Source organism: Thermobia domestica, chromosome 7 (genome assembly GCF_964235325.1).
Source record: "Thermobia domestica chromosome 7, izTheDome1.hap1.1, whole genome shotgun sequence".
Lineage (NCBI taxonomy): Eukaryota > Metazoa > Arthropoda > Insecta > Zygentoma > Lepismatidae > Thermobia > Thermobia domestica.
In genome coordinates this window covers 288110549-288132516 of record NC_137460.1, presented here as the reverse complement: position 1 = coordinate 288132516, position 21968 = coordinate 288110549, and the positions used below count along the sequence as shown (strand labels likewise).

General features: G+C 34.4%; 1 protein-coding gene across 2 annotated transcripts in view; it reads left to right on the top strand.

Annotated features, from left to right (window-relative positions):
• LOC145691010 (uncharacterized) overlaps positions 1-21968 on the top strand; it is a 150530-nt gene that overhangs the window by 69741 nt on the left and 58821 nt on the right. For both annotated transcript variants that reach the window (XM_081766509.1, XM_081766510.1), the window contains exons 4-5: positions 16373-16759; positions 20508-21011. In XM_081766509.1, coding sequence (XP_081622635.1) covers positions 16373-16759; positions 20508-21011 — 891 coding nt within the window. The remainder of the gene's footprint in view (positions 1-16372; positions 16760-20507; positions 21012-21968) is intronic.

Below are 21968 nucleotides of genomic sequence, written 5' to 3'. Positions count from 1 at the left end.
TGGCGTAAGTTAGCTTGCATTCGGACGTATAAGTACGGATTTATAAACAAAAATTTATAATTTTTTGCCCAAATATAGGAGAATTTTCATTTCCCTAGTTGGCAACACTGCGCGCAGGCCCGTCCAATCGACGTCAACAGTTAGGTATCCATCCGAGGTATCTACCTGGCAAGTCTTAAGGAGGTCTTTCTACAACGAAGGAAGCTACAGGGAAAAAAAAAGTAAAGGAAATTCGAAATTAGAAAATTCTCGAATCTTTGACTGGGGTGAAATTTGAGAAGGAAATTCGATACCAGAAGAAAAAGAAATTAATATGATAAACTATAGTCCAACCATATTTTGCAAGAATAATATCGCGATATCTTAATTAGTGTCCACACAGGAGTGGATTAAATAAGTGACACACCCGTGTGTGCCACTTTGGCCACCTGGGCCACCAAGTATACATTTGATTACATTTTTTTTGACTACTAACTCGTGTTGTTGTTGTAGTTATAGTCTCGACTAATAATAATATCATTGTAAACAATAACTTTATAAGGAAAATTTTCTCTCCTTTTTACATCTTAGTTCCAACACTGTTGGTGAGAAATGCAGGGTGTTTCAAAATAAATTTTGAGGTTTTAAGTCTTCGTAATTCTTATTACATTTTATGTACAATTATAAGCAATGCATCAAGTAAAAGAACACCTCAAACAGTCTTTGCTACAAGTGTTCAATGTGAGATTAATTCGTCACACGGCACACATCTAGTCGATAGGCGAGAAAGGACCGTTTTTTTTTTTTTTTTCATTCGCTCAGCCGCGTTACTGTCAGCCGGTGCCTTGAGCATTCAAAACCGGCGAAGTATCATCATTGCGAATGATTTCTCTTTTGGGTTTATTTATTTCATAATTTTGAAGAAGGAAAGGGAAGGAAAAAAGGACGTGAAACTAAATCAAGGGATTTGACAAAAAAAAAAAAAAAAAAAAAAAGATAAAACAAACAAACAAACAAAAAATAAAATAACTAAACTTAATATTTGCTTAACTCTACTCTCATTTCTAGTCTTGTGAGATTTTGTGTGTTTTTTGTTTTATTGAGTTTGAGTTTGTTACGTGTGTGCTGTTTAGTATGTCGTATGTTTTGTGTTTTGGTGTTTACCTATTGGTCATCTTCTTCTTTCTTCTTTTCTTCAGGTTTTCACTCTGTATGTTTGGTTTCTCTGGTTTCTGCCTGCATTTCTCTCCTGTGTGTTCTATTTCACATTTGCATTATTTACACTGGCTTTTCACCTGTAAATTTTAACTCTTTTCACTATCCTGCATCAACACTACACTACACTCACTACGGACATTGACATTGACTGCTTTTGATGAAATCACTAACCTTCACCAACTAGTACTTACACTATGAAACACACACACACTACACTTACTTTTATCTAAATTTTCACATTTTCAAAAACTTTTAATTTTCTTATGCTTCTATATAAGCGTTTCCTGTTACTTTTGCTTTGATGCTTTAGTGTTCTCAGTTTCGTATCAATGCCAGTTTCTACCCATTTGTGCTGGCTTGAGGTCCAGGGCCCACTCAGAGCACTTAGTGCAGGCCCTGGTCCGTTTTATCCTTCGGCCGGCACGCCCGGGATGGGCCGTCCTATTGGCGAGAGTTTCTCTATGTTTTCTCTCTGAGACACTATCCTCGCTTCACCTCTACTCATGCCCTCACGCAACATTCACTCTTGCACCGGAGTTCCTTTCCAAACCGAGAGGCTGCAGGTGCAGCACGCATTCTGGTCCTCGGCGAAAGCACGGTAATCCAGTGCTTGGGTTCCAGGAGTCATTTCTCCGGTCTGAGGACTTCTTCACACATTCTTCCACTTGCACTCATCCTTCTATTCTTCTTCTGTAAGTTTTTCGTCTTAGTTCGGAGTATTCATTTGTCAAATTTTCCAATTTTTTGCAGTCTTCCTCTACTTGTATTATTTCTTTCAGCGGTTTTTCTCTTATTTGAGTTCTTAATTCTAAAATTTCTTCTAATAATGGACACCACATGACATGGTGCTCAGGAGTTCCTTCTTCTCCGCATTCACACATTGGACTGGGTCTTAACTTGATTGTGTGGAGGTGTTGTTCGTATGGTCCATGGCCTGATAGATAATGAACCAATCCATATGTTGGATTTAAGTGATTTATTTTTAGTCTGTCGACGATGCTAGGAAAGATTCTATGTAATCGTTGCGCTCCACTGTATTCCTGCCATTCTTTATCCCATAGTTGTATTATGTTGTCATTAATTTCTTTCTCGTCTTTTAGATCCCTGTTAAAAATTTCTCTAATTTTCCTTTTCTCTTCTTTTCTTAACCAGTAATTAGTTGCCCTTTGCAGTAACACATAGTTCATTGGTTGGATACCAAGGATTATACAGAGTGCGCTATGCAAAGTAGTGTTAAAAGCTCCAGACATTCTGATTAGTAGGTTTCTTTGTGGTCTATTGATTTGGTTTCTGTAGGTCTTATTTCTTAATAGTCTATCAATCCAAACGCTGGATGCGTACGCCATGGTAGCTGACAAAATAGTTTCTTGGTATAGTCTTAGTATTTTTAATGGTAACCTGTATCTATTTCTTGCAATAGTGGTCAATTTATTCGCTACACTGTTTCCCCTTTTTACTATATATTTCAAATGTTCATCAAATTTTAGTCTATCGTCTAACATTATGCCAAGGTATTTTATGCTTTGCACTCGTTCTACTCCTACTCCATTTAATTTTATAGTCGGATTTCTTTGTAGTTTTGTGCCGAAAATTAGATATTTGGTTTTCTTTGATGATATCCTTAATTTACTCTCCATACTCCATTCTTCAAGTGTTTCTGTTATCTTTTTAACTTTTTCTTCTAATTCCCTTCGGCTGTTTCCTGATGTTGTTATTACGACGTCATCGGCGAATGCCACTATTTTATCGACTTCTTGCTTTTTGTTTATTTTTTCTAAGCATGGTTGTAATTCTACGTCCCATAGTAGGGGTCCTAATATTGATCCTTGCGGGCATCCTTTCTCTGTTTTAATTACTATGTCGCCCTCTTCATTGGGTATTATTATTTTTCTGTTTTCTAGATAGTTTCTTATCAAATTCTGTAAGTATTCTGGCATTTCCAGTTTTTTTACATTTTCAATCAAGGATGGAAACCATAAATTATCAAATGCTCCTTCGATGTCAATGAAGAGCGGTAATACATATTTCTTTTCGTATACCTTTTCTTTGATATCATCTAGGAGAGTATTTATGGCGTCTTCTGTTGATTTTCCTGCTCTGAATCCAAATTGTAGTTTGTCTTCAGTTACGTTTCTGCATTTTTGAATTCTGTTTAATATTATTCTCTCAAAAATTTTTGATATATTTTTTAATAAGCATATAGGTCTATATGAGTTTACTTCGGATGGATCCTTTTCTGGTCCCTTGGAGAGAATAATTAATTTTGATGCTTTCAACGGCTCTGGAATTTCTTGTTTCTTTATTAGTAGGTTGAAAAGCTTCGTTTGGTAGGGGACCCATAAATCTTTAGTCTTCTTGTACATTTCGTTTTTGATGCCATCTACAGCCGGAGATTTCTTGTTTTCAAGTTTTCTAAAGATCTTTTCTATTTCTTCGTTAGTAACTTTGTCCGATTCTGGTACAGTTCCTGTATGCTGTTCACCCATTTTGTTTCTTAGCACTGTGTTTCTTTCTGTGTCGTTATTGTCTTCATCTCTGGGAAAAAATTTGTTCGCTAAAACTTTTAGTGTTTCTTCTCTGTTTGAGGTGTATGATCCATCTAATTTCTTGACTATATTTAATACTAATGGGTTTATTTTTTGTGTTATGAGTTTGTATGGAACACCTCATGGATCTATTTCAATATTTTTCTTTAGGTAAAGATCCCAACTTCTTTTCTTAGCCTCTAATATTGCTTCCTTATATTTATTCTTTGCGTTTCTATATTTTTCTAATCTTCTTTCCTTTAGTATTGGGTTGTAAGTTGCTTGATAACTTTTCCGGGCTGACGTTGCAAGTCTTTTTAATCTTTGTAGTTTCGGTGTCCAAAAGTCTTCATATACTCTTCTTTCTTGACTTTCCGGAGTAGCCTCTTTTAAAGCTTTTTTTGTTGCTTGTTCAATTTCGTTGATTATTTCGGTTAAGTTTTCATCTTCATTTATTTGGGGTAGATTTAATTTGTTCTTGAAAGTAATCCAATTTGTCTTAGCTATATTAAATTTGTTTTGTTCTTTTCCATTTTTTTCAATTTTCATATCAAATAGTATTATTTCGTGGTCGCTGAGAGTGAGTTTATCTCCAATCTGCCAATTTTCAATCCTACTTGTTATTTCAAATGTTCCGCATGTCACATCAATATGAGAGCTGCCTCTATTCCCTACAAAAGTTGGTCTGTTTCCTATGTTTGAGATTACAAGTCCGTTTTGCATTACAAAATCTTCAACTATTTCTCCTCTATCATCTGTGTCCGGGGCACCCCATAAGATTGATTTTGCATTTGTATCGGCAAGAATTAATATTTCCGTATTATTCCTCTGCCATATTATCTCTTGAATTTTGTCTATGAAGTCACGTGTTTCTAAGCTGTATTGGAAATACGCATTTATTAGCCAGAATTTCATGTTTCCACACTTAACTTCAGCAGTTGTTATCCAGTTATTACTATATTGGGTTATCCAGTTATTACTATAAGGACCATAAACCTTACGCCATATGGCACAAAACACATTCAATTTAGGGGAGCCTCGTTTCAACTATACCATCTCCTGAGGATTTGCTGACGGCCAGATGCAAACATTATGAGTGTTCACATTAGCTCTTAGGTGAAAGGTCGATTTATCACTGAAGACGACACGATCCAGATAATCTTCATTGTTATGCAGGAATATTTCACTTGCGAAATTGGCACGTAAACTGTAGTCTGTAGGTTTTAGACCTGTAGCAACTGCAAACGATAAGGACGTAGTTGCAAGCGTCTTCTTAATATTCTTCACACAGACGGTTGCACTGTACACATTCAGTCTTTATTAAAACACAAAAAGCTTTCTGCCCTCTAGTCTTCATCTTTGCTACTTGCTCTTTCTAACGGCAGACAGAAGAAACAATGCATGTACATGCGTGCGTACAAAACTGTTTGAGTTGCTCTTTCATTTGATATAATATTTATAATTGTAAGTTAATTGTAATAGACACTACAAGGTTTCAAAACCCTAATATTAATTTTGAAACAACCTGCATTACTTCAAATTAAGTCATCCTATATTCATGTTTTTTATATACATATAATCAGGGCCGGTCCTAGTCAATTTGTCGCCTCGTGCAATGGCATAATTTGCCGCCTCCCCCTTTCTCCAAAAAGAACAAATCTTAAAAGTCATGATTTTAAGTATGCTACTCCAGCATGAACAACAAAGGTGAGGGTAAGTGCAGTGGCACTCAGAAAGGCTTAAGTACTTACTAAAAATGCAATCCCATTGTGACTGTTTTTTTCTTTAAATATTAATCTATTATATTAGTGAAAGATAAAGCAAGCACACCTGCAGAGGAAAGATGGTAATCCTTTTTATAGAATTCACTATCGAGCTTCAATCTCAATGTATCAGTTTGCAATTTCAGTGCAACTAGCTCTTTTATCTTTATTTCTTGATTTTCCTTCTACATTTTTTTTTAAAAAACTTGTTTCTATCTTCAATAATAAGGAACTTGTTTCTGACAAAAACAAGACTAGTTTCATATCAAAACTGTGATAACTTACTAAGGAACAGATATTCACTACTATTCGAGAATTGAATTCTTGCATTTAACAACAATCAAGCAATTTGTGCTCGGATTTATTCGACCATTTACTTGAGCATTGTCCATGTGGCCTTAAACTAATGCAACCTAAACATAATTTATGAATGTAGTATTCAAATAGAAGGTCCGCTTAGTAAATGTAACTACCATCATTATGAAGTCTGTTTCCAACAAGAAATATTTAATTTAAATAATATACTTATGATAGATTTTGCCGCACCATCCAAGCTTGCCGCTCCATGCAAATGCACGTGTTGCATATATGGTAGAGCCGGCTCTGCATATCATATATATCTAGTCGACAAATTATTTATATATGACATTTAGAAAAATACTATTAGGCAAATTAGTATTAGTTTTTACCTTTAGACAAGTTATTGGAATTTTATACTGTTTGCGACATTATTTTCGTACATATTGAAGGCCTGCTTTCACGAAAAAACAAAATTTCATTTCTACTTTCATTTCTTAGTTGATATTGATGAAAACTGCTGAAACCCGAATTCTTAATAGGTATGGTATTCATGTAAATTGTAAAATATTTGTAGCGTATCAGTATCTAGCGTTTAATTTATGTTGCATTTTACGGTGAATACACCTACATAAAAATACTTCATACTTAAATAGACGTAAGATGCATTACAACTGACTATTTGAAAAAAAAAACGAAATTTAGAAAAAAAACGAAATTTAGAAAAAAAACGAGAGGCAATGTTTTTTTTTCTAAAAAAAACTTACATTTCTGAAAAAATACGAACCGTTTTTTTTCTATTTACAACACTAGTTAGGAGAAGCATATGAGTTATTTAAGAGCGAAAACCCGAATGTGAAAGTGTCTTTCACAAAATTTTGTGAATTTCGCCCTTCCAATGCATTTCTTAGAGCCCAAACACCTTCCAATTTATGTCTGTGCATCTATCATGAAAACATTCGCTTATTTCTTCGTTCTCTTCCGGAATTGCCAAAAAGTGTTTCAACTTTCATTTCAAGTGTTGTGTGTGATGTGAGTGAAATGAAGTGTATGATATCATTGTGCGAAAAATGTGGTGCGTGCGGGCATAGGATTCAATGCGTATATAAATGAAATCATTCCCGAAGATAGACAGAGTGATGAGGTAACATACGAACCGTGGATGAGAAGTAGCGATGAAGAAAGAGTTTCTCGAAAGAAAATAAGTGACACCGTGGAGGAAACTCTGAATACCCTGCAGGAAAAAATGCCACAGTTTCTTCAACACGTTTAATGTTTATAAAAATCAATCATCAAACTACGAAAATCTGACAAAAAATCTGTTGCCAGGAATGATATTGCAGCAAATGGATTTTAGTGAAAATTATTGCTTTATGTATCAAGACGAGATACAAACCGCTCACTGGGTATCACGCAGTTGCACTCTTTACACAGCAATAATATATTTTCCTGGGGGAAATGAAACTACAGCTCATGATTCATACGTTATTGTATCCGATTATATGCATCATGATAAGTTTGCAGTTGCTTGCTTCAATTCCATACTTATGGAAGATTTTAAAGAGCGTCATCCAGGGTTGCCGATCAACCATGTGCATTATCAGTCAGATGGTGCTGCACAACATTTTAAGCAAAAGTATTCACTTTGCTTAATAACATTACAGAAAGTCGAAATGTCTTGGCATTTTTTGGCTACGGCCCATGGCAAAGGCCCTATTGATGGCATTGGTGGATCCGTGAAGAGACGTGTACGAGAAGCTACGTGAGCCAGACAAATTGACCCTCAATCTGCTGCAGAATTTGCCGAGAGCGCACGCAAGTTATGTCCAAATATTAAAGTGATATACTGTAGTGAAGAGAGTGTTACTTCTAGAATTCCTGAGTTGATGCGTCAATGAAAACCACAAAAGAAAGAAATATATAATATTCCAGAAACACGCAACTACCACTATTTTCATTCTATTTCCTCGTATACAATTGAATGTGCCCTCATCTCAGATATTTCTTCACCACGAAGGAAGTTTGATTTCATTCAAGGACAATTCATTGGTTTATGTGAAGGGAATAAAAGCTGCGACGAAATGAATGAAAATATCTGCATTGGAGACTGGATATTGGTGCCCTTCCCTGGAAAAAAAAACTATTAAATATTTTGTTGGATGTGTTTTGAGGAAAGAATCAGAAGAACTGTATGTAGCATTTCTTCGCCATGATCATCAAAGTAAACAATTTTATTGGCCGCATCGGAAAGATGAGGCTTATGTTGCGTTAAGAGACGTCAAGCAAAAATTAAGTGAACCAAATACCGATCAGAGACAAAAATTAGAATTCGAATACAACTTCGACAACATTCTACTCGGATAAAAGAAGACTGCGTGTAAACTTTCATTCCATCTCTCTAAATCATCAGTGCATCTCTCTTCTACAACAAATTTTGAAAGTGTAATCAAACGAAGACATGGTGTTAGACTTGTCGTGTAAGTCACGACTTTGTGTCGTGTACGTCACACTATATTTGTAGCTTATTTGTGCGGAAGAAATATAGAAACTATAATAATTTTCTTTTGATCCTATACCTTGGTATCTAAATAATATATGTAAAAAGTTTTAGTTTCCTTGTAGCAATAGAAGAACAGAATTTTCATATTGTTATTAGTTATTGAAAAAACGTTGTCTCCTACTGTCGTGTAAGTCACATATATATTTATAGATTTGTTTGAGCCATTATGTTTACGTATTTAAGTGCTACAAATATAAATGAGTGAAGGACTTATTGCCCCTTATTTATAACCTAAAACTTGCCCATGAAAATATCTTGTAACTTTTCTAGCACATAATATTTACTGCCGTCTGTCGTCTATTGTCGTGTAAGTCACAGATGGAATTAGCCATATATAATATGATTCCTTCCGTTTCCCCATTTTCCTATTTTATTAACTATAATAGTTTTGTCACAATTCACAGGTTTCGCATCTGGACTTCAAACGCTAACAAGGAATTGCTCTACTACTGTGACTGCAACAGTACACATGTAAGTTTGGCAATGAAGCATTATGGCGTCCTGCGTAAGCATGAGATTCAGCCGCTAAAACTATTTCAGTAAACACAAAATAATATTTTGCTAAAATGTAAAATATAACACGAAAAACGGTAATATAATATCCATATTCCGTAATGAGATAAGTACTTGTAAAATAATTTATGCTTGTAAGTAAAAATTTCATAAAACTGAGCACAGGAGTAGCAAAATCTAACAGCAAGCGCCATCTTGCGTACTCATCTTAAAACTGATCAAGTTTTCCTCTTATATGTTACTTTTTTTAGCTAACACAATACATAAACACAGAAAATAGTATCTCATGTAGCTGACGCATAACTCTATTTTATAGTGTAATACTTATAATATGTGCCATTTCTTTACGCGTTGGTTAAGGCAATGAACTAATGCTTATACTGACTTCCGGGTAGTGATCCACCTTAAATAATGTAGTTATTGTGCTTTAATCTTTTTTTTATATTTTCTAATATACTTCTATTGGCCGAGAGTTGCGCCATCTAATGGCTCAGATTCAGACTACTTAGAAGTATTGAAGAACCTTAACGTACATAGTTCATCGTCGGGCCCGGAAAATCTAATTTTTAACCTCAAAAAAAATATATTTGGACTCAATCTGATAAAACAGGGTGTCTATCGGTCACAAAAGTCACGAATGTCACAAAAAAGTCACGAAATTTAGCTTTTGGGTCACGATTTTTTTAAACTTTACAAATGTAAGTACAGATTGGAAAATTTTGTTCTATGAAACGTCAAAATTCACCACCAAAAATGTTTATGGTCGGGTTTAGACGCTACCAAATCGCAAGCAAAGTACGTTTCTATCGCATGGATGAAAATTCGACCTAATTCGCATCCAAATTCGCTCTTGAATATGTTTGGAAATTTTATGATTTGGTAAAGAAAAGGTTACGAAAAAGTCACGAAATTTTATTTTGGAATTTTAGTAGACACCCTGTAAAAGTTAATTTCGATACTAACAGTGCTTTTGGAAATTTCAAAGGGCCAAGCGGATGATGAAGATAATTCAAATTTAGACTTAAGGGGAAGAAAACCAGAAGTCAGAAGAAATGAAGATCGTCGTTTTTGGTAATATTTTTGAAAGAATCTGTTTCTTACAATTTTAACTTCGTAAAAGTGAACTAGAAATTCTTCATTATATGTGTTCCTTTGCAAGTTTAAAGGAAGTATGTGGTGCTACTATGGCTAATTAAGTTACATTCGCGGTTGCACATATCTGAGCAGACTGTAAAGGGGGACATGTCTAAATTGTGAGTTATAATAAGATGTCACGATATATTATCTAGCAAGACCAAGTCAATATAAAGATGCAGGGAAAGAAACTAAAATGGCACACAAGCTGTTACATATCGAAATTATTTCAACAGAATAACGATACTTACCAAACCATTGTTAGGTCGAGTTAATAGTTCACAATTGCAGGTCGCTTTCGTTGGAGTAGGTTTTCAACTCAAGTATTGATAATTCGTTATTAATCAGTGTAAAATCGAGTTTTAACATTAAACTAAGCAAATATCATATCTTCTTCTCCAATTTAGAAATAATTGTTAAGGGAGGATAAGATTTTAATAAGATAAATCGATTTCTTTTATCAATGATAAATAGGTTAAGTTAGCCAGGTTAGGTATAGTATAAGTATAGTGTTTTAGACTAGGGAGGTTCGTTAGGGCTGTGCGATATCGAAATTTCGATATCGACATTCGATATTTTTCTGATATCGATATCGAATAGATATATCGATATCGACAATATCGATATCGATATCGACAATATCGGATATGGATATCGAAAATATCGATATCGAATATCGACAATATCGATATCGGATATCGATATCGGATATCGATATCGAATATCGGATATCGACAATATCGAATATCGATATCGACAATATCGAATATCGATATCGACAATATCGATATCGGATATCGACAATATCGATATCGGATATCGACAATATCGAATATCGATATCGACAATATGGAATATCGATATCGATAATATCGATATCGACATCAAATATCGATATCGACAACATCCAATATTGATATCAACAACAAATATGGATATTCAACATATTGATTGGTCTTGAATATTCATGTTGATGGGGGCCGCGGTGGCTCGGTGGTAGAGAGTTTACCTCTGGTGCTTGGGGTTCCGGGTTCGATCCCAGACCCTGCCAAGTGAACTTCGTGGTGGACAAACACCGTGTGCGTGAATTTTCTCGGGGTTCTCCCGTTTCCTCCCACTTTCTTCATTCCACCATTTCATTCATTTCTCATAATCACCGTCTCCTTTAGCCTAACCGGCATAACCGCGGAACGTAAAACTCAAAGATTTCATTTCATTTCATTCATGTTGATATAAACAATCTGGTCTCAAAACGTTTCAATGGGGGATATCTCAGAATACATGTTAGTCACAGAAAACAGACTTGTGTTACTTCTAATCCACCGCTCTTTTCTCCGAAAAAGTTAATAAAAATATTCATTGAATTGTCTTTCTCAGTTATCATATTGATCATCATTGCGGAAATAATGAGAGTGAAACATGGTGACAGAATATGCGTGTTTTATTTGTGTGTAGGTGTTTATTTCATGTATATGCATTTGTGAATGTGCACGTGTAGCGGTATGCGTTTCAGAGAGAGAGAGAGAGAAGTTCTTTCTATATCATAACACGTGCGTGTGTTGTATTTTAAGCTCACGCACAAACAATACTTTATCCAGATATGGACGATAGAGGCCGTGATGGCTTAGTGGTAGAGCGTTCACTTCTGGTGCATGAGGTCCCGGGTTCAAACCCTGCTCTTGCTAAGTGAACTATTTGGTGGACAAACACCGTTGCGTGGGTTTGCTCGGGGTTCTCCCGTTTCCTCCCACCATTTTCTTCATTTCACCATTTTCATTCATTTCTCATTATCACTGTCTCCTTTAGCCTAACCGGCATAATCGTTGGATGTAAAACTCAAAAATTTCATTTCATTTCAGATATGGACGAATGACGCACCCGATCAACAAAAGCAAAATCGGGGAATCCCCGTTTCTCTTTTGTGCTAATCATTTGATGCCTTACTGCAACAGGAAATCGATGCATATCTTTCAGTGCCATCTACAGACAGTGGTGCTATTCAGCCGATTCGCACCGATTCGCTAGAACCGGTTGTTAATATATTTCGAGTTTGCTAAACCGTTTGTTATACCCAGGCATAAGACTAAATTTTATTCAGTTATACCCAAGAACGAGCAAGTTTCAGTTTGTTTAGCTTTGTTCTTAGAAATTCTTACAGCTACAGGGTTAGATATATGATCTCTCAGAATAAGGTATAAGCGATTTTTTCTTAATTTCAAATGGGCTGGTTAGATATCAAGAATGAAAACTGGGATCACATGAGTGCAATGGTGAGGGTTATTTACATTTGAAACGCATACATACCATTATCAATAATTGTTGGTCCATTGCTGGGTTAAGGTGTTTCCAATACTTCTTGACAAACATCTATTTTGGATAATTCGTTTCCAAGATATTCGCAGTGCTACCTAATTTCGTCACAACACCTTATATTGGGTTGTTGTGTAGGTCTCTACTTGTCACGTGTGGCATCCAGTGAAAAATTTGCCTTTGTCTATCTTGTATGATTTGTTTCCTAAGAGAGAGGGAGAGAGACAGGGGTTGTAAATAAGGGCCCCGCAGACCCCACATTACGGGGGCCCAGGCCATCACGGGGCCCCCAAATTGTGATGTAGGACGTAGAAAAGGAGCCCCATTCCACGTTGTCTGCGGAGTGGCCCCCAATCCCTTAGTTACGCCAGTGGAGAGAGTTATCTTTCTATGTATGCATCTACTATCTCTCTCTCATATATATATATATATATATATATAACCAGTCACCAAAAATTAGAATAGCACCACTGCCTACAGATATGGAAGAAAACCTCCTTCACTGGAGGAAATCTCATGACAGTGAATTTCCAAAATTAGCTCTCCTGGCTCGTATTTGTGTAGATACCAGCGTTCTATCGGAAAGAGTATTTAGTGGATGCAATATCGTAACTGATGCTCATACTTCACTTTCAGTTAGTGCAGAACATGCGAAACAACTGATTTTCTTTCCATGAACAAAAGAGCTCGTTCCTAAATAGCAGTGTCATGAACTTCAATGCATCATACATTTCTAGTTGAATACTCAGTGCTGATAGGCATATTTCTAAACAAGACAGTTATTGTTCATTTTTCTCTGTATGTGTGATCTGTGTTTGTGTTCTTCTAAGTTAATCCGTTGGCTTTACAAATTTAACACTTGGACTCTATTTTAATATCCAATTAAAAGAAAGCACGCGATCAATCGAGATCTCTTTCATGTTATTATTAAATTGATAATCTTTTTGTATTAAAGAGCTTTACGCAAAGACGTGACATCTCCCACATGAACTTAAGAGGTTTCTTGTTATTGGTTTTGTGCAAACTCATATCTAAAAGTGTTCATGTTTTTATTAAATTTAGGCTAAACCTTACGTCTTATACCATTATTAAGTTCTGCTTATGAAATCAATTTAGAAAGGTTCTAAGTCATTCCTAATAACTGTGCACCTAATAATGCATATTCTAATACTTAAGCAAATCCAAAGAAATAGGGAAGTGTTAATACTACCTAAACAGAATATGTAGGTCTGTGTAGTGAAATGACAGAATGGAGGCTTTTGTTTGTTTTAGTGGGCTGAGTTATGTGGCCCAACTTACATCTAGTAACCACATACAAATAAACGGAAAATTACTACTTTGCACAAAAAACTAGTAAATTCTTGTTTCCCTGTCTGTTTAGATTTAAGCAAATTTTAGCACAGGCATTTGATTTTCACTCGCAATGACAATACAGCACAAACATTAATTGTAGTGAGGATATCAAGTTGACTCGGTTAAGGAATGCAGCCATGTTAATGATGAGAAATATTTTGGAGGCCATAGCTCCCCGGCTCTGCACTGGTTTTGGCTTTATCTTCGAAAGGAACATCATTTCTGTCCAATACAATTTTTGCACAAAGTTTGGTTTGATTCGGTGAAGAAGTGTAGCCGATAATATAAGTTAAATACACAATATTTAGGTGGATTAAGTAGACGTAGAAAGATCCCTACCTCGCCGCCGATTTGGACTATCTTCAAAAGGAACCAATTTTTTTTTTTCCATACTAATCCTCTGTAAATTTGGCTTCATTCTGTTAAGAAATGAAGTCAAAAGAGAAAATTAAATATTAACATGGAATGTTGGGAAGCATAGTCCCCAAGCCCTACATTAATTTGACTCATGAAACGGGGCGTTTTTCTGCCTCATACGAGTATCGTGCAGTTTGGTTTCATTCGGTTAAGGAATGCAAATGCAGCTACTATCGCGAGCCAAAAAGCGTTATATATATTATATATATATATATATATATATATATATATATATATATATATATATATATATATATATATATATATATATATATATATATATATATATATAGCAAAACCCGCCGCAATTTTTTCGAGGAAGTGTGAAACACCAATATCGAATATCGATATTGACGATATCGGATATCGATATCGAATATCGACGATATCGAATATCGATATCGACAATATCGGATATCGATATCGAATATCGATGATATCGGATATCGATATCGACAATATCGGATATCGATATCGAATATCGACAATATCGGATATCGATATCGAATATCGACGATATCGATATATCGACATCGATATTTTTGCGATATCGATTATCGATATAACATGATATCGATATCGACGATATCGATATATCGACATATCGCACAGCCCTAAGGTTCGTTATTAATTGTATTATTGTTGTGTTAATCTTATATACTAAAAGGATGACGGGATTCAAAGCTCGTATTACTGAGATATGAATTGTGATAATAATATGAAAAATAAGACACAAAAAAAATATGAAAGTTGAGACACAAAGAAATATAATGATTATCAAAGGTAAATGTGCATATATTGTTTTTGTCGAGAGTGTGCAGATATTGTTTCTGGCGAATGATGCTAATAACTTTGTTTATGTTGGAAGCAATGTAAGTTTTTCTCATTTTAAAGGAATGGACATTCCTGTGTTGCTGAGCTCTCATTAAATAAATAAGCATGCATTGAAAACAAAGTATTTATTAAACAGATTAGCTACATAACTGAAAATGAATATAAATTGTTATTATTACTCATCGTAAAACTATATAATAGAACCTTTAAATATAGATATAAATTATCCGTGATTTTGTAAATTTGCTAATTAATTTCGTTAGGTTATTAGCTGCATCGTGCACCTGAAAACAGTGAACACCAAAATTGATAGATTTTCGAAGATATGTTTTATTTTTATTTAAATGAAGAAAATATAAGCTAGATATAATAACATATATATAATAATATAATGTGAATGTATAATGTATGCTTTATTTTGATGTTATAGTAAGAAAGATGTGCTGAGGTTTCTTGTTTGGAGTGACACTACCGCAAGTTCCTGGAATATTCGTTTATAAACTTGAATAAATAACTGTTGCGCGTATAAAAACAATTTAAACTTTAGAATCGTAATTAAAAATTTCGAGTATGCTTTAAAATAAACTTTTGGTTATATTAGCCATGATCTGTTTATTTGATTGAGTAATTGTTCGGGTGAAGGAGAGCGTTTTAAGATGGCTATCATGACCGAGATTATTTCATTCAATCTGGTACTGAGCAGTTGAAGTAACTGTTGCGAAATGTAGCCGTTTTAAAGTGGTTTATTCAAGCCATAATTTATTTGTATGGAGATCAAAATAAATATTATTACATGATTATCATCATCATTATATATATATATATATATATATATATATATATATATATATCTATATATCTATATCTATATATATATATATATATATATATATATATATATATATATATATAGCGACAAACTGAGTACGCTTTAAAACTTCAGGCTTTTTTCTTTTGTTTTTAGAAGGGCCAAAGAATGATAGAAACTTCTCAAATAAGAAGGCAGGTCGTAAAGTTCCCGATGTGCTTCTGAAATATATCCAGAATAACCTCTGGGAAAACTTAACAATTAATAAACGTCATGCACATTACGGAAGCAACTCATACTTATCTAAAATTGAGAATGTAAACATATGTAAAAAGATGTATGCTAGCTATTCTATGTTTTGACAAAAATTTCTACTTTTTATCATTAGCGCTCACTTGAATGTCTGAGATAATAATATTTTAAAGCGTAGTTTCACACTCGGATGATTACTATAATCATATCAGGTAGTAAAGCCTATGCAGAAAATTTCAGTATTGTAGTCCATCTAACTATATTTGACAGGTACCAGATTATCAGTTTTGAAATTCCTAGAAAGCTTTATTCTATGGTAATTTGTTCATTTAGTGTTGCTTTAAAATATAGTTTTGCTAGAGCAATTAACCTTATATCATGGAACTATACTTCCTTTTCCTTCTTCTAGGTATCGTAATTTCTAACAAGGGAAAACTTCGCATGTCATGGAATGAAGAAATAAAGGATGGCAAAAGTGCTAGGCAGATCCTACTTGATATTTTGAAAGAGGAACATTTTCATCAGATTTTTCGTAAGGAATCAAGACTGAAAGCTTGGCGGGAGATTGCACATGAACTTGGTAGAAGATGTTTCCCTCATACAAACTGGCGTATTTCCGGTCAAAAGTGCTGTTCGCAATGGAACATTTTAAGAAATCAATATTTAAAATACAGTCAGAAGTGTGAAATTGAGAATTGGAAGTATTATAAAGATGTCTGTATTGTTTATAATATGTTCAACGATCTCGAGATATATTTGGATAGAAACAATGGAGGAAAATTCCAATGTTCACATAGTAAGTCTCAGTCCATTCAGGTATTACGTCTAGAAACGAAAAACAATGTATCCAATTCCAAGGATGCACAGGAAAGATGATGATCAGGAATGGTCCTCTGAAGAACGGAAGTATGCAGTCCTGAGAAAATCCATGGAATTTTATGGGCAAGCACATTATATCTTGAGATGGAATCAGGAACTGTGAAGCAGTGGCGGTTGCTCTAACGCAGGCAATAGGCCCACTATTCTTCCTAAAGTGTTCTCCAAATGTTCTAAGTAATGCTGGTTCGATCTCAGGATATGAGATTCTTGTGCACAATATCGTATTCGTGGGATTTCTCGGGATTCTCCGTTCTCTCTTTATTCCATCAACTTCGTCTAGGTATCTTTCATTTGGGAAATGCTAAATTATTTTCAGGATTCATTTGTGAACCGAGTAAGCCTGAAAGAAGTCTGGGATTTAACCAAAATACCTGGAATATTTCAAATATTCTTTTTCAAAATTAATGTGTACCTCAGTTTCTTTTTTTAAAGTATTATTGTGTGTGTTTTTTTTTAAATTGTGTATTTTTTAATGGTTTTAATAGACATTGGTAGCTAAACTATATTGAAAAGCTACATGACTAGTTCTTTAGCAAACCTCTTCATCTGAAGTAGCATTTAAATACAGTCTATCACTTCACCTCCATCCATGCTTTTCTACTCGTGTTTCAGCATATACTTCTTTCTCAATGATTACATTCAATATTGTTCTCCTTCCCCAGCTACTATTCTCTGCACTCTTCATTGTTTTATATATATATATATATTTCGTTCTCCAAACCCATATTTCAAACTGCTACAAGTGTCTTTCATCGCTTTTGTACATTTCCATTCCCTATAATATCATAGAGCAATTACTGACTTTAGTTCTTTCATCTTCGTTTTATATTAGATACAGAACTTTTCGTTCCATTCAATCATCATTGCTTTTGTCTTATTTTTATTCCATATACTTCAGTCATTTTCTCTAGTCTTCTTATATCATATATTGATTTTCTGTTCAAATTCTGCAACAACACCTGTATATATTATCTGCGTACCGAATATGGCTAATCCTTCTACCTCGTACTGAAATACCCTCTTCTTTATGGAGACCCTTCATTGTTTTCACATAGTTTGCTGAGAGGCAGCATTGTCTATGTTGATCTCACCTTCAACTAGCACTTCCTTTCTGTCACTGCTTCCCTATTCTGACTCGTACGTGTTGGTTTGCATATAGATTTCTTAAGAATGTTATGTCCTTCTATTTCGAACTCAGTCTCTTTTAATTCTTATCAACATTCCACTTTTCACTCGTCTAAAAGACTTTTCTATATCGGTTAATACTACACCACCTCTGGTAATATGCTGTAGTCATTGCATCTTTCTGTGTTCCATTTTTGAGCAAGTGGTACTTACTCATTTAATTTTCCCTCCTTACATTTCTATGACTTTTTTTTTATTATTAAACAAAATAATTTTTAACATTAAAATAAGTGAAGAAACATAAGGTAGAAGTTAATAAATGTACGAGAAATAAAACAGACATTAAAATGATACAAAAGTGGTGTCGTGTTAAGTATTCACCATCTTGAGATGCTATATGAAGGGCATTTGTATATATGGCAAACAGGCAATCTCCTACATTGTGTTCGTGCGCTGTGGTTCGTAAGCATTTATTCAACATCAACACCAAAATTTGTTTTTATTATAAGATCCTCAACCTACGTTTACCTTCTTGAGGTTGGTGAAAATGTTCTCTCACAAAACCGATCCTGCACAGCCTCACTGTAGGTGAGGAGTTGTCGAAAGACCCCCGTCCCTGCTGTGATGTCTGAATTAAAGTAGGAGATGGTTTTCATTGAGATTTAGTTGAGATTTGAGAAGAGTCATATCAACAGGCTCCACGGCACTTAAAAGATCGTTCATATACAGTAGAAACAGCAATTGCCCTAATATACTCCTTTGTGGCACTCCTAGATATATTTCCTTTGTATCTATGGATTTGTTGGACACATACTGAATAAACTTGTAGCAAACGCTTGTTGGAAATAGTTCGTCAGCAACAACGTCTTCATAAGGCTCGGAATTTCTTTAGCTATTGTCGATGAGTGGATACTATATATCAGAAGTCAGTGTGAATTTATATTTTTTCTATATTTTAGATCTAGAAATTTTTTGACATTAAATTTTAGAAATTTCATAACTTACCAAAATACGTTCTTGCTTATTCTAAAAGGGAAGTCTATATTGTTTGACTCCGTAAGTCGCTCATAATAAGAATATTTGCATTTTATGCTCCGTGATAAATTTTTATTGCGAAAAGTGTCTTGATTTCTTGAGCTATATCTTCTAGTATATATCTAATAGCTCATATTTCTACTCTTTTGTTCTTTTTTTGTTTTTCACCCACATATTCTTTAAATAAAACTCAATACTAAATAGTAATCTTATTAATTTCCCCATTACTTAATATCATGCAGAAAAAGATCGCTTGGTACTTCTAGATGTATCAGGCTTAAACTCCTCTCACAATATCACTACTTATTCAGATTTCTAGTAAATACGTCAAATTGAGTCTGAGAGACGTATTCAAGGAAATAATTGAAAGAGAACATGATGTGAAACTGCGAGCGGTCTAAATCAAATACTTGGCGTTTGTGTCTTAAACAATGGCCCGTCCCACCACGAAGTTATTGGTCCAACACACTTTTACTCTGCAGGAGATATTAATGTTTGCACGGGAAAGAACCATGACATATGCAAAATGCAATTTTATCCGGTAGGATTTTACCCGCTGCAACACATTAGCTTTGCTACACAACAGGTGGGACACTGATTTACGTGCCCGTAGCTTTGTTGCTTAATAAAACCCAGTTTAACAGGTGTCGCTTTCTTCAAGTTGTTTGGAAGGAGATGAATCAAAGTCTGTTGAAGAATTCTTTTAGACTAAATTTCCAAGTTGATACCAAGAGTTAAATGATAGTGAACTGGAGATAGGATCTAAAAGAAGGAAAGTTATAGAGATATGGGAAGTGAAACATAATCTGTTTTCTTGGTTGAATCAAGGTTTTGTCAGAAGGCTACAGAACGTAAGTTTTCAAGATTTCCGTTGACTAATCTTTCTTGAGAAACAATTTGTCATAACGTACGATGAGACATTGTCTTCTACATACTACATGGTAAGCAAATTCCAGTTTTTATTTATTTATTAAAGAAGGCTAAAGGAATTACGAAAATTCCCCAAATAACGAGGCAGCGCATAAAGTTGCCGAAGCTGCAGAATTACACCCAGAATAACGTCTGGGAAAACAACAATTACTAAACATATCTCATACTTATTTAAATTTGAGTTTAGCTGTGTAAACATACGTAGAAAGGATATGTGTTAGCGATCTTACTTTTTGACCAAAAATTCCTAGTATTTTTGTCTTTGTATCTTACCTGAATGTCTGAGGTTATAATATTGTAATTTCGCACTCGGATGCTTACTTATAATGATATCAGGTAGTAAACTCTTTAGTGATACTTATTGCAGAAAATTGTACTCGATAAACGTAGAAAATAAATTTCAGAATTGTAGCATATCCAACTATATTTGACTGGTACAGAGTGTTATTTTTGAAATTCCTAGAGCGCTTCTTTAATCTATGTTAATTTGCATATTTAGTGTTGCCTCAAAATACATTTTTGCTAGAGCAGATAACCTAGTATTACGGAACTATAATTCCTTTTCTTTGTTTTAGGAAACGTAATTTCTAACGAGGGAACACTTCGCATTTCTTGGGATGAAGAAATAAAGGATGGAAAAAGTCCTACCCAGATCCTACTCGATGTTTTGAAAGAAGGACAGTCTTATCAGATTTTTGTTAGGGAACCATGGAGGATAGCATGGCAAGAGATTGCGGATGAATTTCGTAGAAGGTGTTTTCCTCATACAGAGTTGCCTATTTCTGGAGATAAGTGCTATACGCAATGGTTCTTCTTAAGAAATCACTATTTAAAATACCGTGACAAGTGTGAAATTGAGAATTGGAAGTATTATAAAGATGTCTGCATTGTTTATAATATGTTCAAGTATCTCGAGCCACATTTGGAGAGAAACAAAGAAGAAGAATTACAGTGTACAAGTAGTAAGTCTCAGTACATTCAGGGATCACGTTTAGAAACAGAAAGCAATGTATCTAGTTCAAGGATGGACAGTGAAGAGGACATAGAAGACGATGATCAAGAATTGTCTTCTGAAGAACGTAAGTATATGGAAAGATTTAGAGAAAATAATAATGTTAAAGGAATACAAGAATTCTAAGAACGCAGTTGTTTTAACGCAAACAAGACGGCCCACTATTCTCCCTAAAGTTTTATTTAAGTATTCTAAGTGATACTGGTTCGATTTCAGGATATGAAGTTCTTATACACAACACAGTATCTGTAGTTTTTTTTTTTTCTTCACGATTCTTCGGTTTTTACGTTCTCTCTTTATTCCACGAACTTTCATCTAAATACCTCTCAGACCTAAGTAATCTAGGAAAAGTTCAATTATTTTCGGAATTTAGTTTTGGACTATGTAAACCTGAGGAAAGTTTGAGGTTTAACCAAAATGCGTGGGATTTTTCAAGTATTTTTTAAAAATTACTGTGCAACCCAATTCCTTTTTTTAAAAATAGTAAAATTTTGTTTCTATATTGTGTATATTTTAATACTTTCAACAGATATCAATAGTTACACTACAATGAGAAGCTACGTAACTAATTGTTTACCTATCCTTTTCATTTGGAGTAGCGATTATCCATTTAAATACTCCCTCGTCACATCTTTTATCACCATAGTTTCTACGCATCCTTCAGCATATAATTCTTTTCCAATGTCCGTACCAGGTCATTTCATTCAATGTTGTTCTCTTTCCTCAGCTATTATTATCTCCGCTCTTCATTGGCTTTACTTTCGGTCTCACTTTTTTCTTCATTCCCCAAACCCATATTTCAAACTCCCCCAAGTGTCTTTCATCGTTTTTGCATATTTCCATTCCATATAATACGATAGAGTAATTACATACTGTATTTCTTTCCTCTTCGTTCTGTATTGGATACAGAACTTTTCGTTCTATTGAGTCCAATTGCTTTTGTCTTATTTTTATTACATATGCTTCAGTTATTTTCTTTAGTATTCTTACATCATATTGATCTTTTGTTCGAATTCTGCTACAA